General features: G+C 51.3%; 1 protein-coding gene across 2 annotated transcripts in view; it reads left to right on the forward strand.

The window, feature by feature from the left end:
• Hic2 (hypermethylated in cancer 2) overlaps positions 1-19732 on the forward strand; it is a 33340-nt gene extending 13608 nt beyond the window's left edge. The window contains exons 1-3 of one of the 2 annotated variants that reach the window (XM_005391714.2): positions 2946-3053; positions 10688-10785; positions 13141-19732. In XM_005391714.2, coding sequence (XP_005391771.1) covers positions 10760-10785; positions 13141-14971 — 1857 coding nt within the window. In that variant the 5' untranslated portion in view covers positions 2946-3053; positions 10688-10759 and the 3' untranslated portion in view covers positions 14972-19732. Of the gene's footprint in view, positions 1-2945; positions 3054-10687; positions 10786-13140 lie in introns of those variants that run through there. The other variant, XM_005391713.2, reaches the window with a different exon arrangement.
• The last annotated feature ends 6864 nt before the right edge of the window (positions 19733-26596 follow it).

The following is a 26596-nucleotide window of genomic DNA, read 5'->3' on the forward strand; positions in this document are numbered from 1 at the left end:
TTCTTTAGTAGCCCACTCTTTACCCTTGAGTTATACTCTTGCAGGCAGATAAATGCTTGTTCATTTTATTTTCTGTTCTTAAACTGTTTCCTTAATGCTAAGCAATTCTTCTGACTTTCAGTTTAAAAGTACTGTACAGGGGCTGGGGATTTAGCTCAGTGGCACAGCGCCTGCCTGGCAAGCGCAAGGTCGTGAGTTCGATTCCTGGTACTGGAAAAAAAAAAACCTAAAATAAAATAAAATAAAAGTACTGTACAGTGAAACTGAGCATTCTTGCTCAGCCCAAGTCCAAGTGGATCTTCGATCCCTGTGTGGAGCAGTCAGCTTCTTCTTCTTCTTTTTTTTTTTTTTCTTTTTGAGATAGGGTCTGGCTATGCTGTTCAGGCTGGCCTTGAGCTCACTTTGTAACCCAGGCTGGTCTTGAACTCACAACAATCCTCCTGCCTCAGCCTCCCAAGTGCTGGGATTACAGGCTTGCGCCACCACACCCGGCACTGTCATCTTGCTTGCTTGCCTGCTTTTCTTTCTTTCTTTCCTTTCTTTTCTTTTTCTTTTCTTTTTCTTTTTCTTCTTTTTTTTTCTTTTCTTTTCTTTTCTTTTCTTTTCTTTTCTTTTCTTTTCTTTTCTTTTCTTTCTTTCTCTCTTTTCTCTTTCTTTCCTTTCTCTCTTTCTTTCTTTCTTCTTTTGTTTTTCAGATAGGGTTTCACCATGCAGTTCAGGCTGGTCTCTTTGTTTTGTCTTGTTTTGTTTTTGTGTTTTTGAGACAGGGTCTCACTATGCAGTTCAGGCTGGCCCTGAGCTCACTTTGTAGCCCAGGCTGGTCTGGAACTCACAAGGATCCTCCTGCCTCAGCCTCTTGAGTGCTGGGATTACAGGTGTGCGCCACCACGCCTGGCTGCTTCTTTATTAGACCTTTTAAAGTTACTTGCTGGACAGGTGAGACCTCTTTGTAAATTGTCCCACCTGAAGGCCTTTGTGGCCCAGGGTCATAGATTATACTTTCAAATAAGTACAACAGTTTCCTAGTTTTACCTTTAAATTTATTTTCTAGCCAGTTGTGGTAGCACATATCTGTAATCCCACCTCAGAGGCAGAGTCAGGAGAATTGTTGTGAGTTTGAGTCCAACTTGGGCTACATATTGAGACCTTATCTCAAAAAAAAAAAAATTCCTATCTAAAACTTTGTTGGGTGCCTAAGATATCTTTAACTTGACCCCGCCCCCTTTTGTATTTGGAGTTAAGAAAAAACTGATTCTTGATCTTTGGCTGTAGCTTCTGAACCATTTGTTTGAGGACCTGGAGACTAGTGAGGTGGATTACCCATGCAGGACTGTTTGGGCTGCTTCCTTCTCCCTAGCAGTTCACTTTGACCTCAGATTTCTGAAGGCCTTCCCCATTTTCTTCTTGGCTTCCTTCCTTTGAGATACCCAAAGGGCTTGCCTGAAGACTCTGCTGGGTATTCTGTGGTGTCCTACTATTTGGACTTGTTCTGCCCAGGTCTGAGTTTCCTTTCTCTTCTGGGCTTCCTTTCAGGATCTGAGAAACCCTCTGCCCTGCCTCCAGTGTGAGACCTTGTGATGACTAAAGAACATTTTTGGGTGGTTTTCATCTTTTAAGTGGCACACTGGGGTCTGCTCCTAATAAAAAAGATTTTCAAGTAGTCTCGAGGTTTCCTGTGAGTTCCCTCTTCTGGACTGACACTCTCGGACTTTGGACACTTTGCCAGCTTCCTGCTGGGATTCTACCTCTTATGTTGTGGTTGTTATTATTTGAAGGTTCAGGGGTGGTCACTGGATGGAGGTCTACCATGTAGACTGCCACCGAAAAGGTGTCTATGCACTGTGTGGGACTGAAGTGCATCCTATGGAGAAAGTGCACAGCTGTAAGAACTCAGTACAAGTGAAGGTGCTTGTGTAACCAGCATTCAGATTGAGAAACAAGCCCAGAACCCTTCTGTGCAGTCTCTCTTGATGCCCCTCTTCACAGCTAGTGCTGGATTAGTACTGCTGCTTTTGAAATTATATAAATGAAACTACCTCATAGTTTCTTTGGATCTGGCTTCTTTTTCCAGTAGTATACTTGAGACATTCATCTACCATGTGTTAAGTGGAAGTGAAACCAAATTAATCAGCTGTTTTTGACCTGTAAACAACAAATTTCATATCATTCACCCTAAATATGTGGTGCTGTGATTCTCCTGCTTTAGCTTTCTGAGTAGCTGGGATTACAGGTACATGCCACTGTGCTAGCTATTCCTAGTCCTACTTTTTTATTTTTTTATTTTTTTGGTTTTTCTCTGGTACCGGGAACCGAACTCATGACCTTGCGCTTGCTAGGCAGGCGCTTTGCCGCTGAGCTAAATCCCCAGCCCCTTAGTCCTACTTTTTTAAATAGACCTGTCTCTTTCACATATGCGAAATGTTCGTTTTATCTTTCTGAGGCAGGGTCTCACTTTGTAGTAGGCTGACTTTGTAGCCCAGGCTGGTCTCCTGCCTCAGCCTCCCGAGTGCTGGGATTATAGGCATTTGCCACCATACCAGGCTCGTCTTTTAGTCTTTATTGGCTAATTAAAATCTTATCATTACTGTTTGGTATGGAATTTTTATGTTTTTGCTGCCAAAAGAAAAGACTCAGGAGATGCATGGCCGGAGGGTCACACTGCCATGCACCAGGGCAGTAGTTTTTAATACCAGCTTGCCCTGGACCTTTTACCATGCCTGGACTGGAATGTGGGTGAAGGGCTGGCATCCATTCTTTCCTTCAGGGGGAACTTCTCTATACTGAGGGGTGGTTAGCCCAATTTTTGTCCTCATTAGAATATTTTCTTTTATGATGTAATGGTGATAGAATGTGATGGGGTTTGTTTGTTTGTTTTTAATTCTTTAGAGTCTCTGCTTGGCATAAGAAATTGTTAGCTACCAGGATTGGTTTTGAGATTGGGAAAGTCTGGCTTCTGGAGCTGCAGGCTAGGCAATTGCAGCTCTGTGACTCACCTGTGAGATGTGCCTCCCTTTGGGGCTCAGTTATCTCATTGGAAGGATGTCCCCAGGCAGGTAAGATGATCATGATAGTCCCTTCCAGCTGAGTGGCCCAGGTTTCCCTGTGCCCTTTTAACTCTCTGCGTGCGGATTTTCCACCTATTTACTGCTGTGCTGTCATTACTTTTCCTTCTTTTCCTCATGGATCTCTGTCTGTCTCTTGTCTCTCTCTCTCTTTTTCTCTTGAACCCATAGCCTGTCACATTCTAGGCAGGTAGTCTTGCCCATACCTCTTCTCTGAGGAGGGTTTGTTTTCCAGAAACCTTCCCCAACCTGTGACCACTGTCCTGGCTCCAAGGTGTCTGGACATAAGGCCAGACCTCACTGTCTCATCTGTCTCATGTTCTAAGTCTACCATTTATAGTTACCACTTGCTGGGATTGTTGACCTTGTTGGGAACTGTCTTTTTTTTGTTGTTTTTTTTTCCCCCTTACGTGATGTTCCTCAGTTAAGTACGTTCTGCTTGTAGATGGGCTTTCCAAGCAGTAGATGATGCGTGCCCCAGCCAGCACTTTTCATTCTGAATGCACATCACTTCTCCAAGGGCTAAGATGCAAGCTCTGGTCGGTAGCCATGAGTGGGACTTGAGCATCTTTATTTGTAAAGAGCTCCTAGCTGATGCTATTGCTGGTCCTTGGGCCATACCTACTATTAGCAAGAAGTGTGTGTGTATGAGTTGGGGGCCATAGAGGCCTCTGGGGCTTGCCAGACGTACTGGACTGTCTGCCACTCACATTTCCGCTTTGTCCTTGCCTGGAAAGGATGGCAGGTACCCCATGCTCTGCTGTCTGCCTGCTTTTGTGCTGTAGTTCCCCGTAATTTTTTAGCCATACCTCAGGCCCCTCCCAGGAGGTGAGGCCAGTGTGGGCACAGCATTTGGAGGTAAGCCTGGTTTTTCTAATACTCATCACATTCTTTAGTTATTCCTCATCTTCAAGTACCTCTCCCCCAAAGCATGCACAGCATCACCAGGGGAAATCTAACTGCAGATACCCAAGATCATCCTGCCACAACTCATGACTGACTTCAAAGCCAGGGGTGTGCCAGATATGGTGGTTATACCTGTAAGCCCAGCTACTTGGGAGTCTGGGGCAGGATTGTTTTAGTTTAGCCTGGGCAATTTTTTTTTTTTTTTTTTTGGTTTTTCTCCGGTACCAGGAACTGAACTCACGACCTTGCGCTTGCCAGGCAGGCGCTTTTGCCGCTGAGCTAAATCCCCAGCCCCTAGCCTGGGCAATTTTAATAAGATCCTATGTGAAAATAATTTTTTTTTTTTTTTTTGAGACAGGGTCTTGCTATGCAGTTCAGGCTGGCCTTGAGCTCACTTTGTAGTGTAGCCCAGGCTGGTCTCAAACTCACGACGATCCTCCTGCCTCAGCCTCCTGAGTGCTGGGATTACAGGCATGCGCCATCATGCCTGGCTCTAAAGTAAATTTTTTTTTTAAAAGACCAGGGATGTATCTTACTGCTAGAGTACCTGCCTAGCATATAGGAGACACTGGACTTAATCCCCAGCACCACAAAAGGATAAAGCCAGGAGTTCTAGAAGAAGGGAATGAGGCTGTGCTTTGGGGGCCACAGGGCCTGCTGGGATACTGCACTTTACTCTCAAGAGGGAACAGGACATATGAGCTGATGGTTAGGGTACCAGGCAGAGCTTAGCTCAGACTGGGCAGCATGAGGTCTACAGTAGGACCCTCGGGCATTGCAGGATGGGTCTGGAGAAGTCACTGAGCTGGGGTGGATGCCAGCTCTTGTTTCAGGCAACAGAGCTGGCCTGCAGTAAAGCGGCCAGTATGTCCCCATTACCACATCACCAGTTGTGCTGAGTGGAACCAAAGTGTTTGTTTCATAGAAGCTTCTGTGTAGGTAGGGCTAGGCTCCTGGCATGCACAGAGCCTGTTGCTTTCCAGGATGACAGTCTGGGAGGAGAGCCAGGAGTGCCTGGCCAGTGTCCAGATCTGGGCTAGATTACATGGCTAGGCTTGCCCAGAGTGGTGAACCCCATCCACTGCCAACCCGTGCCCAGAGGGGCACAGTAGGAGGTTACTGAGGCTGGGGTTATTGTTAGTCCCCCAAAGCAGAGTGCATGACAGGACTCTACCTTCCTTGTCCTTTCTGGTGAAGCTGGTCCTATGCCTTTACAGAGAGTGAACACAGCCCAGGTGAGGCTCTGCTGGTGCCCAGGGTGGGAGGAGAGCTGCCTCAGCTCCTGTGAAAAGCTTGGTAGTCAGAATCGCTCCTGGAGCACATCTAGGTCCTGCCTAGAAGTGAGGTGGGGATGGTTGACCATAGCTCTGGAGTGAGGCTTTGAGTCCTCACTCTACTACCTACTTGTTCTTGTCACCTTGGGCAAGTTGCTTGACCGCCCCCCAAGAACATTTTCTTATCTGCAAGAAGAGGTGGAGATATACTTCCTATAGGGCTATAGGAGGCTTCAGTGCGACCAGACCTGTTGAGGACACCCCCAACCCCTGTCATACAGACCAAGGACACTGTATAGGCTGTGTTGGAGGGCAAGGACGGGCAGGGCGTTGTGGAGGACTCCATGCTGAAGGAACAGAATGAATGGGGTCTTACGTTTGGGCCTGGTCTGGCTGTTGGGTCCAGTGTGGGGCTTGGGGCTTTTCTGGATCCTGAGCTGGTTTGTCCCCTCCAGGCAGTCTTTGTTCCGTCTTGGGGGTGGCTACCCTTTGCAGCCACACCTATTGGGGCCATACCTGGAGCATGAGGCGAACATAGTTGGGGGTTGGTGTTGGTCTGGAACCAGGGCTTATGTTGCCCTTGGACTTAGATTTGGAGATAGCAGTGGGTGTTCATGGTCCTCTCTGACGTTAGTCAGATATGCTTAAACTTCTGGGAATGGAAGCAGCCTAGTGGCTGTGCTCTTCCTGGCAGGACTTACCCTTTCTGCCTGGCAGTGGTGCTTAAACTTAGTTGTCTCAGGGCCAGCAGAGGGTTCCTGTTTTACTCTTACTTTTGGATAGGCATTCCCTTCTGGAGGCAGTCCTTTCTATTTGATTCCTGGGAGTTAGGGGGCTGGGCAGAAGCCTCTCCTTAACCCCCCAGGCCTCCTGCAGGAAGTGCCCTTCTGAGGAAGTGAGGGGTGGTCACCAGGGAGGGAGGGAGGATGAGAAAGTGCCCTGGAGGGCTGAGTAGGAGGCCTCCTCAGGGAGGGTCCCTTTCCTGCCCTTTACCCTTTACACCAGGCCTCTTGGTTGGCTGTGAGGCAGGAAGAATTCCAGTCCAGGTGCCCGTAGTAGCCTCCAGGAGGGCTCATTTCCTGCCTCAGGGATCAAGCTTTGAGTGGAGAAGGATGAGAAGTGTCATGTGGCCTGAAACCACACCCTGAGCTTGGTCTTTACTGGTGGCCTGGTGAGTTATTCTTTTGTCTCAGATGACGGACTGCCAGGCTGGTGTCCAGAGGAGGCCCAACAACTGGAGCAATTCAGAGTTGGCAGCCTGTAGCATCCAAGGTTCTATGCAGGGTTGGCCTCCAGGCTGAGGTGGGGTGACACCTTGGGAATGGGGGAGGGTGTGGAGTTGTTCTCCCCGTAAACAGGGATTGCATTCCTCTTCTTTCATGGCTGCTCTGCTCATATGAGCTGCTTTCTATGTGCCCTTGGGTTCTGTGCCCACTGGGAAATGGTTACTGAACCCTGAACTGTTATCACAGGTAGGCTGGAAAGCAGCCGCAGGAGAAGTACTCAGGACCATGGCTGTAGCTGACCTAACCCAGGTTTTCTTCTCTTGTAGGGAGGTGAGAGGTGGGTGGGTTCTCTTGTGGAGGCCGAGATAAACTGTGAAGAGAGGGGCATCTGCTTGGTCGCATGGGGAAGGCACTGCATAGGCTTGTGAGCCCCTGAGCCCATGAGGGTCAAAGAATAAAGCATATAGAAAGAGCCAGTGTGGCAGGGGAAATAGCGGTCAGTGCCTAGTAAAGGGTAGCTGATGTTGTGTTCAGGAGGGAAGGAAAAGCATCAAGCTGAGCTTCCGAGATGGGAATGTCTTGTGGAAAGCTCTCTTTCCTTGGTGATTCATTGGTTGATTTCATTTGAGGTGAGATTTATATACAGTGTAGAGTGCCTTTAATGAGCTCAGAGGGTGTATTCACCCTCAAATAGGGGGTGCCCAGGGTACAGCTGCCCTTGACCCAGAACATTCCTCCTGTCCATTAGCTCAGCTCAGTCTAGCCCAGCCCTTACAGGCTGCTGTAATTTGGTTTCTCTTGGGTTGGTTTTGCCTGGTCTAGATCTTGATGTGAGGGGCAGGGAACATAGCTCAGTAGCACAGTGCCTGGCTGGCAAGTGCAAGGTCCTGATGAGTTCGATTCTGGGTACAAAAATAAAAAAAGTCAAGCTATCTCTACTCTTAGGTAAGGCTTCTTCCACTCAGCTTGTGACTGTGAGATTCATCCATATTTGTGCAACTGTTCTATCTTTTTTTCTTTTTGTCTTTTTGAGACAGGGTCTCACTATGCAGTTCAGGAACTCACTTTGGAGCCCAAGCTGGGAGTGATATTCCTGTGATCCTCCTGCCTCAGCCATGCCCCACCCCCACTCCAGTGCTGGGTTACAGGCGTGAGCCACCACACCTGACTTACTTTTTTTTCTTTGAAGGAGTGTTTTGTTTGTTTTCCTTTTTGGTACTGGGAATCGAATTCAGCACCTTGCATTTGCCAGGCAGGCGCTGTGCTGCTAAGCTGTCTCTCTCGTACCTGAAGGATTATATACTCTTATAAATTTTGAAAAAAAAAAAAAAAATTTCGACTGTTAATGGTTATAGTTTCATCAAATGATGAGTTTATTGAGATGTTACTCATCGTAAGGCACATCTGTACAGAGACTGTAGGTTTCTGATAATCTCATCCTCTAGAAAGTACCTCATTTAGCAGTTGGCTCTGTGTACTCCTAAGGTAGTCCTTGCTGGGTTGAGTGGGGCCAGATCTTTCAGAGTGGTTGCTTTATGGGAGGGTGGATGGGCCTCTGGGGGCCTCTGGAGGCTTTTGGAGGCTCACAGGTTTAGCTAGCTCTATAGACCCAGCTCCCCTCAATATATGTTGCCACTAGTTGAAAGGCATCTCAGGGCTCTGCTGTCCAAGTGGGGGCTTCTGTGAGGGATAGGGAGGGGAGGAAAAAGGGCAGCCACTGTGCTGCCCTCCCCATGTGACAAGGGCATTGACCATTTCATCAGCAAAGTCATCTAATGTCTAATAGTGACCTGGGAAAGTAACCTAGTCTTTTTATTTCCAGGTGAGTGTTGGGGCCTTCTGAGGTCAGTTTGTCTGGGTTCCATCAACAGGGAACCTGGAGTTGAGGGTTCCTAACCAAGGGTGCAGTTTCTGTGCCACCCCTGAAAGTTTTGTCCCTTGGGAAAGGGTAAGTCAGTGATGGTGAACCTTATAGAGCTTTCAGTGATATAGCCCACTGAAGCATGCATGCCATAGGTTTGCCCCCACTAGTTTAGCATAGCCCTAGAGAAGTGTCCAGTCAGCCTCGAGAGTCCAGGTTTGTTGTTCCACCGCCTCAGATCCTGGGTGTCCTGGGAGCCAGTGTTTGGCTCCCAGCAGTGGTCTGAGCTGGACTTGCTGTCCTTGGGCTGATAGCCACCCTCCTGGGGTCTCCTTACAGTGGTTGCTGGGTAGCTGCCAGTATTCTCATCCCTGGCACCTGCCAGGGTTGGGAACCAGCCTTTGTACCAGGCTTTTCCTGGGCGAGCACCGACAACCATGTTTCCATGTCTGGCACTCCCCCAGGTGTGGCCTCTCCAGGGTAGTTCTCTGGTGGAGAGTGGGGAGGGTGGAGATCTCTGGCTGTCTTGTCATTCGGGTTGGAAAGAAAAGAGCAGTGCTTTGTAGGCTGCAGGGTACACCAGGGTTGGGTGTGGGTGTGGCCCCCTCTCCTGAAAAGGGTAGATTTTCACTTGTAGGTAGGCTTGGCTGCCTTGGGTGTGGGTGGCAGGCAGGGGAGAGCATTGTGCTTTTGTGAGCTCTCAACAGGACGCTCAGCTGGACTTGGGTACCCCTCCTCCATTCTGCTGGGAGTCATGTCTGACCCAGCCTGGGGGGCTGTGTCTCCTCAGCTGTGAGACCTTGGTCAGTCACTCAGCTTAACCTGGGTTGGTGAAGTCCCAGACAAGGTGTGGCAGTGTTTGTGGAGGGCATTCTCACCCCCGAGGTGCTCAGGTGACCCTGAATCCTGTTGTCATCCATTCTCTGGTGTGCAGACTGCTGTCAATGCTGGGTAAACATTGGTTGCAGTTGCAGTGGGTGCTGAGGCAGAGGTCACTCAGTGATATGTTGCCCAGGCTCTGGGGGATGCCAGGTTGTGAGAGGAGCCAGGCAAGGAGCAGGTGGCTTGGCCTAGGCTTCCTGGTGGGTGACTGGCTGCTTCACATGCCTCCTATGACTTGTGGTCGTTCCTTCTGGTCTATCTTCACTAGTGTTTTGGTGGCCTGTGTACGCTTCTGAGGCTGGGCTCTGCTCTGTCTTGACAAAGTCTTTTACCTACTCTTGGGCAAGGACACCCAGGCCTGGTCCTCATTACATGTGGAGTTCTTGGTTCTCTTATCACCAGAACTGGTTTTGCTGGCCCTTTGGGACTTTGGTGGGATCTTGAGCCAACCATATGCCCTATCCTCTATCCCCCACCCTCCACCCTCCACGCTGCCTACACTCCTGCCCCATCAGAGGGAAGCTGGGGCAGGGGCTGGAGAGACAGCTGGCAGCCTGAAGCTGAGGCCTCTCAGCCTCAGGCCGGCACCCGGGTCTGGTCACATTCCTGAGGGACCTGCTGAGCCTCCCTGGCCCTGGGGGTTGGGTGGAGGAGGGGCGGGCAGGGATGGGTTCCAGGCTGCTGCAGCCCCTTCCCCCACCCATGGCTCCATTCCAAGGAGCCCAGGCTGGCTTGCGTGGGGTGCACAGATCCAGAACCCTAAGATGCCCCTCCTGTAGCACCTAGAGCTGTGGGTGAAGAAAGGCCCATGCTCATCTGGCAGCAGCTGCCAGCTGCTTTGGCAGGCAAGTATTGAAAGGCCAGCCTGCAGCTGGGGTAAACCCTGAGGCAGTGAAACCTCCAGAGAGGGGAGGCCATGTGGTCAGGCTGGGCAGGAGGGGGCTGGGCCCTCTGGGGAAGAGAAGATCTGGGAGGGAAGAAGGCAGGGGAGCCAGAGGCGGTTGAGACTGGTTCTTATAAATAGCCCTTGCACAAGTGGCTCCAATTTTGACCTTTTGTTATGTAAATGTGGCCAGCCTGGGAAGGGCCTGCCCAGGCCGCCTGCCACCTCTGCAGCCTGCCTGGAATTGTGTGCCTGCCACCAGTTCCCCAGCCTAGGTGGCCCCTGGGCTATCCCCAGTCTCCAGGGTGTATGTTGGGAAAGTAGTGAGTGCTGTCTTAGCTTCTCTCAGAGCTGCTCCTGGGCTCCTCAACCTTCCCTGCTGTTGGGTGTGACCATGGGGCACCGTGGCCACTGTCTCTTGCTTCACAGCCCCTGGGTATCCTGCGCCATATAGATTCCCTAACCTTTCTAGGAGTGAGGGATGCAGGGCCACCAGTTGCCTCTCCTTCCTTCATAGTCCCCTCTTCATCCCTCCTTCTCTGTCTGCCTCCCTTGCTGATGCCTGTCTGAGTAACCATCTGTCTTCTCCCCAGGTGACCAGGCATTGATGCACCCCCAGGAAGCCCACGCACTCAAGGAGGCTGTCCCCTCTGGCTGCTGCTCACATGGTTTCTGGGCCCCTGGCACTCCGGTAGGCCGAGGGGGAGCCCTGGGGGAGGGAGGATGTATGTCTGCTCCTGATCCCTGGGGCTTTCTGGGTAGCCGTGCAGTTCTGCAGCTCTGGCCTGGCCAGTGATCCTTTGTGTGCTCCCAGTACTGGACAGTGTGGAGGAAGTCTGGGGCCAGCTGCCCTGGCCTGGCCTACTGTGGGCTCATTAGTTCTCCTGCCCTTCGTGTGTCCCCTTGCCAGGCATAGGGAACCGGGTGCCCTGAGAGCTGGTAGAGCTGGCACTGGCATTGTCCTGGGTCCCAGTGTGGAAGGCACGCACACCTTGGGTTCTTTGTGCCTGCAAGGCTGGTGGGGCACAAGGAGTGGAGGAGAGTTGGTTTCTGAAAATTCCAGCCTTTGAACACCTTCCAAGTGTCCTTAGCCTGGCCTGGCTTAGCCAAGTTCTCTCCCAGAACAAACGACAGGTGTAGCAGATGCTGACTGTGAAGTGCTGAGTGCTAGCTTTTAGTGTGTGTCAGCCCATGTTCATTGGTAGTGACCTCTGGAACTTTGAGTACATGTGACACAGGGTCTCTTGCTCTGTCCACAAAGAAGGGCAGATGAGGGGCTAGCGATCACATTTGTGTTGCGGGAAGGGAGGGCAGGGCATGGGAGACGTGATCCCCTCCAGCATTCTGCCCCTGTGGGAGATAGGGCTAAGTGCCCTGGGAAGGTGGGAGGTCCTTCGTGGTGGTGAGGTGTGGAGCAGGTTCAGCTGCTTACAGAAAAGGGTCCCTGAGCAGGAGGGGCAGAGTTGCTTGTGGGAACTGCTGGAGAGGCTGGAGGGGGCAGAAGTAGCAGCTTCATGTTGTGGGCCCTGCTGCTCCATTGCCAGCAGCCATAAACCACTGGAGAAAGTGCCTATCTCCATGACTCCCTGTCCCCCTGACCCTGGCCAGGCTGGGCCCTGGCATATCTTCCCCATTTGTGGACCCCCATCTCCTCTGAAGTAAGAGGAGATGGGGATGGTGGTGCTGTTTCTCTCAGCTGGGAGATGGGTTGGTGCTGAGGTTGGCCTTGTTTACTGTCTTGGTCACTTATGACTGCAGCCTTGGTCCTTCTGCTCTGGGAGGGCCATTTGCATCTTTCCAGGGCCCACTGTGAGTTTTCCTGCTCTCGCTCTTATCCTACACAGTACCCTGTGTGACAGACAGGCTGCTCAGAACAGGTAGGGAGAACAGGTAGGGAGGAGAGTGGTTGGACACCCCGCCACCCCCACCAGCAGGGTGATGGGTTCCTATGGAGACCAAAAGTATCTATGTGTTTATTTACTCCTGCCCCCCTACTGGGGATTAAAGCCAGGACCTTCACATTGAGCTACATCCCCATTTTAAAATTTTGAAACAGGATCTTGTTAAATGGTCTAGGCTGTGCTGGAATTTGTGGTCCTCCTGTCTCAACCTCCCAGAGTGCTGGGATTATAGGTGTTGCACCACCATGTCTGGCTCATTGCTTAACAACCTCAGTTATCATTTGTCCCAGCTTCTCTGGTTGGGCCAAGCAGGCTGATTTTCCCAGGCTCAGATGGTGGCTGCTCGTCTCAGAAAAGGTGTACGGCCCAGGAGGTTCAGGGCTGGGGCAGTACCCCTTGGCTGCTCACTTGAGGTCCTCCTAGGTAGAGGTGGGCTCTGCAAGCTGCCAAGGGAGTGGCCAATGTCTGGGAGGCAGAATGGGAACTTGGTAAATTAGAAAGCCTGGACCACTTTGAAGATTGTTTGAGAGGCACCCCAGGCTACAGCAGAGGTTGCCAACCAGAGGCTAGCAGATGTGTTTGATTTGGCCCGTATAATATTTGTAAAAAGAACTTTCTTTTAGCATAGAGAGATTACACATGAATATCTGGATTTCAAGCTTGTCTGGAAAACTGGGAAGACCAGCCCTGTGAGTGCATGCCTAGGCGGGACCAGTCAAGGGCTCCTGTACCCCTATAGGCGCCTCTGCTCTTCGAATTCCATAGCCACCTGCTGCTCATTTTTGAGTTCCCCTGCTTGTCCCTATGGGCCCGTGATTTATTCCTTTAGTGTGGACACAGTACTGGGTTGTGAAGTCAAACTCAAACCCTAGTTTGCTTGGCACCTTCAGGACACTGGACTTCTATTCTCTCCTTGGTGTAGATGGGTGGAGGGGTTGCTTTTTTTTTATCAGACAACTTGAGTCATTGGTGAGGTGGTGCCCACACAGGGCCTGCACCCTGTGAACTGTGCCCAAAGGGATAGGACTGAGTCCGAGTTCTAAGTCCAGGTCAGTGTAGAGGTCCCTTTGTGTGCCATGGTGAGTGCTGCCTGGCCCAGGGCCCTGGCACTAATTTAACGTATGTGTGTGTGTTCTTGCCTGCAGGTGGTACGCGTGGGCAGGGCGTGGGGACATGGGGCCCGACATGGAGCTGCCCAGCCACTCAAAGCAGCTCCTGCTGCAGCTGAACCAGCAGAGGACCAAGGGCTTCCTCTGTGATGTTATCATCATGGTGGAGAACTCCATTTTCCGGGCCCACAAGAATGTCTTGGCTGCCAGCAGCATCTACTTCAAGTCCCTGGTTCTCCATGACAACCTCATCAACCTGGACACAGACATGGTCAGCTCCACGGTGTTCCAGCAGATCTTGGATTTCATCTACACGGGCAAGCTGCTGCCCAGCGACCAGCCCGCTGAGCCTAACTTCAGCACTCTCCTCACTGCCGCCAGCTACCTCCAGCTGCCTGAGTTGGCAGCCCTCTGCCGCCGCAAACTCAAGCGGGCTGGTAAGCCCTTTGGCTCTGGACGGGTAGGAGCCACCAGCATGGGGCGGCCGCCCCGCACCCAGCGACTGTCCACAACCTCTGTCATCCAGGCTCGGTATCCAGGGCTCATGGATGGGCGCAAGGGGGCCCATGTACCCCAGGAGCTTCCCCCAGCCAAAGGCTCAGATGACGAGCTCTTCCTTGGTGGCTCCACTCAGGAGAGCACACACGGCCTGGCCCGGGGAGTCTGTCCAGCAAGTGGGGAGGTGGGCCTGGGAGGCTGTGGCAGCAGCACCAATGGGAGCAGTGGAGGCTGTGAGCAGGAGCTGGGCCTGGACCTATCCAAGAAGAGCCCACCCCTGCCTACCACCACCCCTGGCCCCCACCTCACCCCCGATGACCACGCCCAGCTGAGCGATAGCCAGCATGGCTCACCTCCCTCATCCTCTGCCCTGCCTGTTGCCAACAGTGCCTCTTACGCTGAGCTGGGTGGCACCCCCGATGAGTCTATGGATTTGGATGGAGCTGAAGACAACCACCTGGGCCTGCTGGAGGGGCCAGGCGGGCAGCCTCGGAAGAGCCTCCGGCACTCAGGCCGAAAGAAGGAATGGAGCAAGAAGGAGCCCACGGCTGGCTCCCCCTTTGAGCGAAGAGAAGCTGCGCCCAAGGCCCCCTGCTCGGGAGAGGAGGGCGAGGGGCTTGGGGACAGGGTTCCCAATGGCATCTTGGCTGGCAGTGTTGGTGGGAGTGGCCCCAGTGTGCCCTATGGGGAGCCCCCGTATCCCTGCAAAGAAGAAGAGGAAAATGGCAAGGACGGGAGCGATGACAGTGGGCAAAGTGGGAGTGAGGGGGGCAGTGGCCATGCTGGTGCCCACTACATGTATCGGCAGGAGGGTTACGAGACGGTGTCATACGGCGACAACCTGTATGTGTGCATCCCCTGCGCCAAAGGTTTCCCCAGCTCTGAGCAGCTCAATGCCCATGTGGAGACGCACACAGAAGAAGAGTTGTTCATCAAGGAGGAGGGAGCCTATGAGACAGGAAGCGGGGGTGCCGAGGAAGAGGCTGAGGACCTGTCAGCGCCCAGCGCAACATATGCAGCAGAGGCCCGGCCCTTCAAGTGCTCGGTCTGTGAGAAGACCTACAAGGACCCAGCCACTCTGCGGCAACACGAGAAGACACACTGGCTGACGCGCCCCTTTCCCTGCAACATCTGCGGCAAGATGTTCACACAGCGTGGCACTATGACGCGCCACATGCGGAGCCACCTGGGCCTGAAGCCCTTTGCCTGTGATGAATGTGGCATGCGCTTCACCCGCCAGTACCGTCTCACTGAGCACATGCGTGTACACTCAGGCGAGAAGCCTTACGAGTGCCAGCTCTGCGGGGGCAAGTTCACCCAGCAGCGCAACCTGATCAGCCACCTGCGCATGCACACCTCACCCTCCTAGAAGCCAAAGACCCGTGGGTGCCCTCTCAGACTCGCCACACAGGAACCCACAGAAAGAGAAGCAAGGCGGCATGGCGGAAGGGACCGGAGCCCAAGGTCCAACTGTGGGCTCCTGGTGGCCCCTCTAGCCCAGCCTCCCCACACTCAGAGCTTTAATCAACAGTCTGTACCAAGAGAAGCCAAGAGGAGAGAAGCCGGAGGACCCACCCCTGTGCATGTGGTGCTGGTGACCATTCTACCTCCCTGTCCCACCCAGGGTCCCAGCTCCCTGCAGGGGCTGCCGCAGAGCTGGAGGGAGTGGGTCACATGGGTTTCCCTGGGACCTGGTCCCTTTCCTGCAGACTGGGTTGGAGAAGGGGAAGTGTGTAGGGGGTATCCCCCTCCATGCTGGTGAGGGACAGGGCTGCCTGTGGCCAGGGGTGGTATCTGGAGCAGGGCCCTACCCGGCAGGGACCGTGTCTGTGTGCGTGCACGTGTGCTTGTGTCTGTGTGTGGGTGTGTGCAACCCTAGCTCTGAGAGGAGCAGGTGTTGAGGGGACAGCTCCTTCCCTCTTTGAGCCAGGGTGGCATTGCTCACTGGCGCTGGGACAGTCAGGGTGACCCCACCGCCTACCTCTACAACTAAAGAGCCCTCTGGGCCTGTGTTGCTGTTATTCCTACTGATCTGTTCCTTTTTTGTTGTTCCGTTTTGTTTTGTTTTCCTTTTTGAATTTTGAATTCTGTTTTTTAAACCAAAACAAACAATAGTTTATTTTCTTCCTGCCTCTTCGGGGCTGAGCCTGGGTCTGCAGACTGAATGTAACCGGGGCAGCTGCCTCTCCCTGTCATCCCCCAGCTCTGGCAGGTGCTGTGGGGTGCAGCGGTAAGCCCATCTCTCCAGACCCAGAAGCCCTTCTTGCCCAAAGGCTTCCGTGGTCCCCAGCCTTGCCTGGGCCACCTCAGGAGAGTGTGCTTTTCCTGTAGTTTCTGAGGAATATTCTTTGTCTAGAGGTACTTGTTTTTTTATTGAGACAGCCCCGTGTAACATTTATGGGCTGTTGGAACTGGAAGGTCTTGGGGGTGGGGGGGAGGCTGGACTCAATGCCAGGGTCGTCGGTACTCACGTTTTTCATTTCTCTGTGTGTGTGGTACGTGTGTCATGTGTGCTGTGTGTATGGACAGATGTTTCACTTTCCTTCCTCACTGAATAAGGTGGAGAGACTTCTGACCTTTTGCTACCTCTTGAATTCATGGAAACAGTATGTTGGTGACGGGCAGTTGAGGCCTAGATGCTTTTGTTTTCCTCTGGGGGGAGTGAGCCGGGCTCGGGCTGGCCCGAGCACCCTCCTGGGTCAGAGGCTGTCCTTGGGGCACCCACTGCTCCCTGAGCCCGGGTGAGTTGAGAGTCCCTGGTGTGGGGCAGGTAGAGGGCATCTGAGCAAGAGGAGCTAGGAGGGAGGGAACAGGTCTCAGCAGCTCCCTGCCAGGGCCAGGATGAGGTGGAAGTGAGCCCCCTCCCATCCTATCTCCTCACCTGGAGCTTAGAGCAGCAGCCTCTACCTGGCCAGTGAGGTGTCAGGAGGAGCTGACCAAAGCATGGGGAACAAGGATCGGCACCTCAGAGTGGACCTGGCCCCCAGCTCCTCTGGTAAGAGGCTGACCACCACTCCTGGGCTCAGTTTTGTCTGGGGTCCCACTGTTGCCCCTTAACCATGGCCTTTTCAGTCAGCTTCAGTACTCCGTGAGCCCTCGCTGGGCTGCAGGCAGACCAACATTGCCACGCTTGGTCCCACTGTCCTTGGCCAACTGGAGCCACAGGGCTGGTCCAGCAGGCTTTATCTTACTCATTCTGTTTCATGCTTTTCTTTTCTTTTTTCCTTTTGATTTTAAGTTCAGACCAAAAAAATTCCAGAGTCATCCCCTACCCCAGCCCTCCAAAGACCGTCCAGCTGAAAACAGCCTGAGTTCAGGGACCTGAATGGTGAATGGTGTGTTCTTGGGAGTGAGGGAGCTCTGGCCACAGAAGGGCTCCTGGTTGAGCCTTCTATGTGTGTCCCCAGCTGGTCCCCCTTCCCCTTGGGTGGAAGACAAAGAGTGACCCTGGGTCTCAGTTCCAACCAGTCAGGCTGAGCACCTGGCAGAGGAGACTCCTGGGCTCCACCCCACCCAGTGAGAGGGCAGGGCTGTGCCAGGCCCCCATTCTCTGACCCCACCTCTCACCCATCAGCACTTAAGCCACACGACACAAAGTCTGTACCGCACGGGAATTGTGTACACGCCTGGCCGCTTGCATGGCCTCCCCGGGCCGTGGGCAGCCACATCTGTGAGGTGACTCAAAAGTAGGTGATTCCTCTGCAGAACTTCAGGGACTGGGAGCAAAGCCCCCTCACTCAACGATCTGTGCGACATAGTATTGTACCCACCTTAGTATTGTATCAAGCCTTTTCTGTATTTTAATGAGAAAGCAAAACACTAGTTTCCTATTTAAGATTTTAAGGGTTTACGGGGTGGGGCGGGGTTGACACAGCATCTGGTTTTGTTTTCCTTTTCCTTTGACTCCCTGTCTGGTGCGTGCTTGAGAGTGTGTGTGTGTACAGATGTTAAGAGCCTCACAAGGAAATTAGGCCGTAGAGGCCAAGGCGGCTGACAGTTCTCTGCTTTAGTCACTTAATTCCTGAATGTTTCGGAGAAACAGGAAACAGAATAGCAGATGTCATATAGGAAAGAAGATAAAAACAAGAAAAAAGCAAACAAAAAAAAAAAACAAAAAAAAGAAAAAAAAAAAAGCTCATACCCAAATTCACAAAACCTATTTTTTAAACCAAAGCACATTTTGAATGAGTATGGAACCTCAATGGGCTCAGAAAAAAGATACTAATATATTTATCTCATTGTTTACATAAACTTCTACAGTTTCAGACCTCAGCAGCTGTAAGGCCAGTCCCAGGGAATCATCACCTTCTGCTGGGGTGTCCTTCTGAGTTGGCCCTGGAATGGCTCACGGGCAGAGAGGTAGGCCTGGGCCCAGGAACAGGCTGGAAGCCTCCCTGGACTTACCTGAGCCCTCATCCCCACTCCTGGGACCTCTCCAAGCCCAGCTGGCACCAAAGAGCTTGGGCTAGTGCTGACCAGCCACTGTGGCCTCCTGGCTGACCTCTGGTCCTGACCAGTTGGCACAGGGTGGCTGTCAGCTCTGGCCACAGGACCTGAGTCTGGGCTTGGGCCCCAGGGTGAAGTGAGCTACCTTTGCCGTTCTGCCTGTGACTCGCAGGGGTGGGTTGATGTAAGGGTCTCACTTAAGCCAAAAAGCCAGGACCTTTGCACAGCTCAGTCAACTCAGTGGATCCCTACCCCAGGCAGCAGAAGGTGCTGACTGGGCCTGGTCCTTACCAACACAGACGGTGCAAACACTCTTAACAGTGTTGTTTTTTTGTATCAATATGTTTGTGCAGTGATGAATGTATTTATTTCTCAGACCTGGGGCGAGTGAGCTGGTGTGTGGCAGGCCCGGCTCTGCCACTGCCCGGCCCCGCCTGACTGAGCCATGGCAAGGGCTCCTCCAGGATTGCAAAAAAGGAAAAAAGAAAAGATGAACCTTTAAGCAAATAAGAATCTCAGAGACTTGCAGCATAGCCATATACCACAGCCTGTGAAATGAACAATCTGGACCCAGACTGACTCTCCAGAACTCACTGAGTTGGGGGGGATGTTTCCCGTCCATCACCACTGGGGAAACGGCCACTGGCCCACTGCCCCGCACCATCAGTATTCACTGGACCTCGGGCCCCTGTGCAGGAGTGCGATCTAGCTGGGCTGGCGGGCAGGCAGATCCTGCTCTCCTGTGGCTGTCCTGAGTAGGGGGAGGCCTGGGCAGCCAGGAGGGCGGGGCTCAGGGAGCTGGCACTGCATCCGTTCCATCTCCAGGCTTGGGGGACAAAAGCTGAAGGCACCAATCTGAGAAGAGCAGACAGGAGTCAGTCCTGCCATGCCCCCTTGAAGGACCAAGGTCCTGTTCTTCCCCGGAGTCATGCTGGGGCCAATGTTACTGAACCTGTGAATGGGATGCCAGGAATGAGGGAATGGAGAGGGACCTGAGAGCCTCAGTCTGACATTCCAAACCAGGGATGGGTGGGAGCTGTGGGAATTGAGGCTGCCCAGGACCCCCTTCCTAGGATGCCCCCAGCTTCAGTCACCCTCTTTAATTTTCTACCAGGAACCCCTCCCCCTACCTCACCTTGCTATTTATTGCTGTAATTTATTGACCTCAAAAATGCTGCATAACAGACCTCACTTGGGACAGGGAGGGTCCCCAGGGCTCCCCCCCGCCACTTGGCAGGGCCCCGTGGGGCCAGGTGCTGAGGGGAGCCTCTCTGTACCCTGCTCATCACTTGCTTCCCCCTGCCCCTCTGGGGGCCCCTGGTTGGGCACTGGCCCACTTGCAAATACCTCGAGGGGGAGGGGAAGGGATGGGGTTATACCTGTTTTGTTTCATTGGAACTGGAAGAGGGATCATGTCCTATTATGCCCTTCCCAGAGAGTGGGAGGGACACTGGGATCGCACTCCTGTACTGGCCTCCGCCATTGTCACTCATCATATTGAGTTCACCTCCCTTGAGAATTTGGATAAATTCAGGTCGGAGCTGCAGGTACGCAGCCCTCCAGTGTCATAGAAAAGCGATTCACTGACGACTGATCTCTCCATTCAGAAGCGTGCAGTCTTAATGTACAGTGATAAAAAACTGTTATTTTATGATCTTTTCATTAAAAGCTTGATTGAAAACTATCTGCTGTGGGGCCTCTGTTCTTCTATGGCTGTTCTCTGGCAAAGTGACAAAGGGCTTCCAAGCTCTAGGAGCTTGGACCTGCGATGGGCACCTGTCTGCCACTTTGCAGGACTAGTGGTATTTGTGAGGCATGCACCAAGGAGCTAGCCCTCTGGTGTTGACATCCTCCTGGGTACCCCTGACCTGATCTGATTGAGGCTGTGCAGGAAGCAGCAGATAATGCACAGTTAGGGTGGGTGTGGACCTAATGGCTGAGATGAGGTCTGGCCAGTGCTCGACCCCACTGGAGCAGCAGGGTTGGAGCCGAGGCAGTTTTGGAGCAGAAGACTGATGCCCGTTGCTTCTTCCTGTTCAGCCTGGGGTAGACAAGGAAGGACAAGGGCAGTGTTCATCTGTGGAATGGTGGATGGGGTTGGGAATCCCAGAATGAGAAAGATGGGGTGGGGGCGGGGGCATGCAGTTGGACAAGGAGAGATTGCTGTTTAGACCCCGGTTGGGAACAGCTGGCGACTGGTGGCTCTGGGGCAGCATCCAATGAGCCCTTCAACTCTAGATCTTGGTAAGCTTTAAGTCTTGGTAAGCTGTGTTGAGTTGTTCATAATAATTTTTTAGTTCTACCAAATTTATTCCTGAACTTAAATGGTTCTTAATTGGGCTAAAAATATTAAGTGTTCTCACAACCCATCCAATTTTGTAAAGCCAGTCACTTTTAATTCATCTTATTTTTTTGTGTTTCTGAGACAGGGTCTCACTATACAGTTCAGGCTGGTCTTGAGCTCACACTGTAGCCCACGCTGGTCTTGACCTCGCCAAGATCCTCCTGCCTCAGCCTCCCGAGTGCTGGGATTACAGGCATGCAGCATCATGCTCAGATTTAATTCATCTGAATTCCTTCATTTATCTACATTTCTAAGTACTATTAAACCTGGTGGTTGGGGCTGGGGTTAGCTCAGCAGCACAGTGCCTGCCTGGCAAGTGCAAGGTCATGAGTTCGATTCCTGGTACCGGAAGAAAAACAAAAAAAACAAAATCTGGTGGTGTAATTTGCCAATTGATATTCATCATCACATGTAATTTTGCTTATTTACCACTGAGCTACATGGTATACTGGGTCTATCTTTTTTCATATAAATTCTCATCTTTCTTGAGTTTAATATGATTTTTTCAGTTGCTCACTTTTATCTTTATTTTGTAGTACTGGGGATCAAACTCTAGGCCTTCCACATGATAGGCAGAGCTATATCCCCAGCCCTCCGTTGATCACTGTTTATTTTTTTAGTGCTTTTTTTTTTGTACTATAAATAGAATCCAGAGACCCTACCGCTGAGCTATATCTTCCTTTGTATTTTGAGACAGGGTTTCACTGAGTTGTCCAGATGGGACTCAAATTTACGATCTTCCTGCCTCAGCCTCCTTCAGTGGTGGGACTGCAAGTGTGTGCAACCAGTGTGTTTTGAGTCTGTCTGCCTCCACCTTTTAACTGTGATAGGCCTCCAGCACAGCTTTTTGCGTGGATGCCATTTGTTCTGGTTTTGTTTGTATATTTTTCCCTGGAGCCTGCGAATGTCTTGCAAAGACGTGGTAAGATTTTTTTTGGCCTCTGTCCTGCATTAAAGCCCTGTCTTCTGGGTTTCATATGTCCTCCTGGATTACATTCTTGTCTTGGTAGCATGTTTCCTTTAATACTATCCGAGAGCACACTGGAAAAAAGTTTTTGAGACTTTGAATGCTAAAAATGCTTTTAAGCTATGTGGACTTGATAGTTTGGTTATTGAAATGTAGGTTGGATAGCCTTTTCCCACTGAATTTTGAAGGTACTGCACCCTTGGATTCTACCTTCCAATTTTCTTTTTTTTTTTTTTTCCCCGGGTACCGGGAATCGAACTCACGATATTGCGCTTGCCAGGCAGGCGCTGTGCCACTGAGCTAAATCCCCAGCCCCTTACCTTCCAATTTTCTTATACGTTTAGTTCCTGGAAGCTTGTGCGATCTTTGGTTTGGTTTACATGGCCTCTCCATTCACTGAGCTGGCACTTGTTTTTTTTTTTTTTTCTCTGGTACCGGGAACTGAACTCACGACCTTGCGCTTGCCAGGCAGGCGCTTTTGCCGCTGAGCTAAATCCCCAGCCCCTGAGCTGGCACTTGAAGGGTTGGTTTCATGACAGACTCAGTCCCTTCAATAAACTCTTATTTATTTATTTTTTTTAATTTCATCTTTCAGTTACCATTATAAATAATTTGCAACATCTGAGGGGGGAACATAATGGCAAAGACCTGATCTTTTGTAGAGTATGGATATAGTAATTTTTTTTTTAAAGAGTAAAAGAAGGATAACATAATAATAGGAGGGGCTTACCAAATTACAGACAAAGTGGTAGGAAATTATCAATGGTTGTTGTTTTACATATTGTTATCTATAAGATAGTTTCTCAGGAAAATAAACAGACAAATAAGAGTTACAGACAAAAGAGGTAGGAGATTATCAATAGTTGTTGTACTATACTTTGGTATCTTCAAAGTGGCTTCTAAAGAAAATAAATAGAGCTATACATGAGTGACCTATTGAATAATCATTAACTTTTCTCAATGGTTGTTGTAGGAAACACATGATAGACATGCATCCATTTACAAAATAAGATAGGAACAATACAAACATTGCAGAGTTATGGATAGATTAGTAGGAAAATATCAGTGGCTGCAGTAATACATGGTGGTATCTTCAAAGTGGTTTCTCAGGAAGACAGAGATACGCAAGAAGGATCTAACAAGTAGTTACAGCCTAAGGGTTGTCAAAAATCAAGTGAGCCGTTTGGGGCAAAAACCATTTTTTTGTAGCGTTTTCTCTCCAGCCTCCCATCGCATTGGGACCCCACAACCAGTTAGTGTCCTCTCCCCAACTGTCAGCACAGGCAGCAGGAATCCTGCTGCAGACTTCTCTGGAGCTCCACCACAGCCTGTAGTGTCAGGGGAAGAATGGTTTCCAGGGAGTCTCCGCAGGTATTGTGCAAGGTCCTCCTGGTTTCCAGCTTCCGAGCGGCTCTCGTGACCCCAGTCCACTGGACCTCTGGCTCTGTGGGCTTAGTCTGCATTCTCATGTTCTCCGAGTCCTTGTTCAGCATCTGCTCCTCTGCTGACTCTGGACCTTTCTGGTTCTCAATGGCAGGAGCAAGAGTGACCTGTTGTATGGCATGTATTCCCAGGGGTTTCTCCATGTTTGAATGATTCACACACATCTGTGGGTGGGCATCTGCAGCCAATGCATGGTGGGCCAATTGTGTCATTGTTTCTCTGCATCATGGTAGTTCTCAATTGAGCGGTGCAACAGCACTCGCTGCCACATGGCTCTCCCTGCAGCATGGCTCTCCCTGCCCTAGGGGCCCTCCTTCCAGGCGCCTATGAGGCAGGGAGCGAGCCAGCCGGCAGACCGGCGCTCCCTGCCTGTGGCTCCCCGTGCGCCTGGGTCCCTCCTTCTGGGCACCTACGAGGCAGGGAGTGAGTCGGTTGGAAGACCGATGCTCCCTGTGTGCTGGGGGCCCTCCTTCCAGGTGCCTATGAGGCAGGGAGTGAACTGGTCAGAAGACTGGCACTCCCTGCTTGTGGCTCCCTGTGTGCCTGGGCCCCAACTTTTTTTTATTTTGTTTTTTTTTTGTTGTTTGTTTTTTTTTGTTTTTTTGAGGCAGAGTCTCACTATGCAGTTCAGGCTGGCCTTAAACTCACTCATGTAGCCCAGGCTGGCCTCAAACTCACAAAGATCCTCCTCCTCAGCCTCCCAAATGCTGGGATTACAGGCATGCAGCATCATGCTCAGTGTTGTTTTTGGTTTCTTGAGACAGGGTCTCACTGTGTAGTTCAGGCTGACTTTGAACTCACTATGTAGGCCAGGGTGGCCTTGAACTCATGGAGATCCTCCTGCCTCAGCCTCCTGAGTGCTGGTACTACAGGCATGTGCCGTCATACCTGGCTGGACTTCCAACTTTTCATAGAAGGCCAGAAATTTGGATTTTCATAAGGAGCTCTTTTGTTTGTTTGTTTTCTGGTACCAGAAATTGAACTCACGACCTTGTGCTTGCCAGGCAGGCGCTGTGCCGCTGAGCTAAATCCCCAGCCCCAAGGAGCTCTTTTTAAAATTTGCATTAAACTTTTAAAAAATAGGATTGTCTGGGATAAATGAATATTTGCTGGTTGGATCCAGTCTAGCAGGTTACCAGTTCGCACCTTGTGAGTTCATATGCCCAACAGGGAAACAGGCCCAGGGAAATGAGCAGTATTGGGTAAACATTAAGAGCAGACCTGAGCAGATGCAGAGGATGACCTTGGGTTTTTTCCTGTGCCACTTCTTTCAAATGCACCAGGTCAAGATATGCATGGGTGCTATGTTCCTGGGCCTAGTGGTGCCACTGTGTACAGTGAACGTCCAGGATGAGAACTGTGCTGGCCTGGCCTGGGAGACTGCTGCATCCCAGAATTGCAAAGAAACCCTTTGGGAGGGGAAGGCAGCCGCCTGTTGTGCATGGGAAGTGGGCGTCCACACGGGTGCGCCTTGGTGCCCAAGCATGGTTGAAAGCAGGTAAAAGTCCTCCTGGGGCAATGCTGATGCTTCCCCCAGCTAGCTGCCTGCACTACACCAGCCTCACACCTGAGTAAAGGCGGGCACGGGAGCTGCACTTGGGCTCAGCGTGGAAACCGAGCTGAAATGCCAGTGCTCCCTGCTGCAGTTTGAATGTGTCTCCCCAAAGGGTTGGAAGCCCACTCCCCAAAGGCATTTGCAGATGGCCTTGGGGCTGGGACCCTGGGAGGTAATCAGAGTGGCCTGAGGTCATGAGCGTGGGGTTGCCCTGGTGGCATTAGTGGCTTTATAAGAGGAAGAAGAGGGAACCGAGCTGGTGCACTTGATCTCTTGCCATGGGGTGCTTTCCGCTGTGTTATGAAGCAGTAAGGAGGCCCTCACTAGAGGCAGAGCCAGGCCTTGGATTTCCCAGCCTCCAGAACTGTGGAGCAATAAAAATTCCATTCCTTGTAAATTATCTAGTCTTAGGTATTTTGTTATGGCAATAGAAAGTGGACTTAGTGAGCATTTGCAACCAAAGGTCACTCAGTCATGCTGGGTGGAGCCAACTGGGTCCTGCAAGCTGGACCATAGGTGATGTTGCGACCACGGCTAGTGGTCAGGCAAGAAGTCCCTTGAACAGTGATACATGCACACCCATGTCTATAGCAGTTCACTCCTAAGAGCTAATTCTTGGAAATGGCCTATATGTCCATCCATAGATGAGTGGATAAAGAAAATGTTGTACTTATACATAATGAAGTATTACTCAGCCATAAAGAAGGATACATTTAAGTGATTATATGCATGCACCCATGCATGTAATGCATGTGGTAGAATGGCTGCATCTTCAGAACATAATGCTAAATGAAATAAATCAGACACAAGGTCAAATATCACATGGCTTCTCTCTTCCTCCCTCCTTTCCTCCCTCTCTCCCTCTCTTTTTGAGACAGGGTCTCGCTTTGTAGTTCAGGCTGTCCTTGAACTCACTATGCAGTCCAGGCTGGCCTTGAATTCATGGCAATCCTCTTGCCTCAGCCTCCCAAGTGCTGGAATAACAGGTGTGTGGTAGTAGGTCTTGCACATGGTTTCTCTTATATGAGAAACTCAATGTATAAATAAGTTAAAGAGCAAAATAAAAGATGGAGATAGAATTTATGCAGATAGGGAAGGGATCTAGGGAGAGGAAGGAAAAGAGAAGTTAAAAAGATTGAGATGTGATATGTTTATATATCATCTCCCCATGAAGAATGTATTCACTATGTGTCTCAAACATAAAAGAATTTAAGAAAAAAAATCTGTCTTTCTGTGTGGTGCATGCATATAATCTCAATACCTAGGAGAATGAGGCAGGAGGACTGCTGCAAGTTCCAGGCCAGCCTGGACTACATAGTGAGTTCAAGGTCAGACTGGACTATGTAGCAAGACCCTGCCTCAACAAACAAACAAATACAAACAAACAAACAGTCCTTTGAAATTTACTAGTCAGTTCTGGGACAAGGGCAGTGGCCTTTGCTGCCCATTTCACAGACCAGGAAGTGGAGGCAAAATGAGATACTGTGGTGCCCCGAATGGAAGGCTGAGGTATCTTCCCAGCTCCCTACCTCAGAAGGACAAAGACGGTGTGTGTGTGAGGGGTGTGTGCGGTTCTGCAGCTTCCAGCTGTGGTTCTTCTCTTGGCTTGTATCTGGATGTCCATCTAGAGCCTCCTATGCCCACAGGTGGGGCTTTGGGGAGGTGATCAGGCCACCGGGCTGACACTCACTAGTGGGTCAGTCCATTGATGAGTTTGTAGCTAAAGATGATGTTGGGAGGTGAAGCCTAGCGGGAAGAGGTGGGGCCCTGGGGGCGTGGCCTGGAAGGCTGTCTTTCCCTCCCCCTGCCCTTGATCTCTCTCCGCTTCCCGCTGCCGTGCCATGAGCTGTGTCTCCTCTGCTGTGCCCCTCTGCCAGCCCACCCTGCTGTGGAGCCACGTGACTGGGGACTGAAACCCATGCAAACTGTGAGCCGAAATAAACCTTCCCTCCTTGCACTGTGGGCCCTGGGACTGTGTCTCAGTAATGAGGAAGTAACTAGGACAGAACCCTGGCCACTGTTTTCCCCATAAGGCCAATGACACGCTGACTGAGAGCACAAAGGTGGGGTGACAGAGGTGAAGAGCTGGGAGGCGGCGATCTGGGGATGCCTGGTGCTCCCCAGCATCCTCAGGTCACCCATGCCGACAGCCAGCTCAGAGGGCCCTAAGGAAGGTGCATGTGGGCACAGTACGGTCGGGCTCGTCCACATTACATGCCTGCGCATTGCCGTGAGTGTT

This window comes from Chinchilla lanigera, unplaced genomic scaffold (genome assembly GCF_000276665.1).
Source record: "Chinchilla lanigera isolate Chin_1 unplaced genomic scaffold, ChiLan1.0 scaffold00041, whole genome shotgun sequence".
NCBI lineage: Eukaryota > Metazoa > Chordata > Mammalia > Rodentia > Chinchillidae > Chinchilla > Chinchilla lanigera.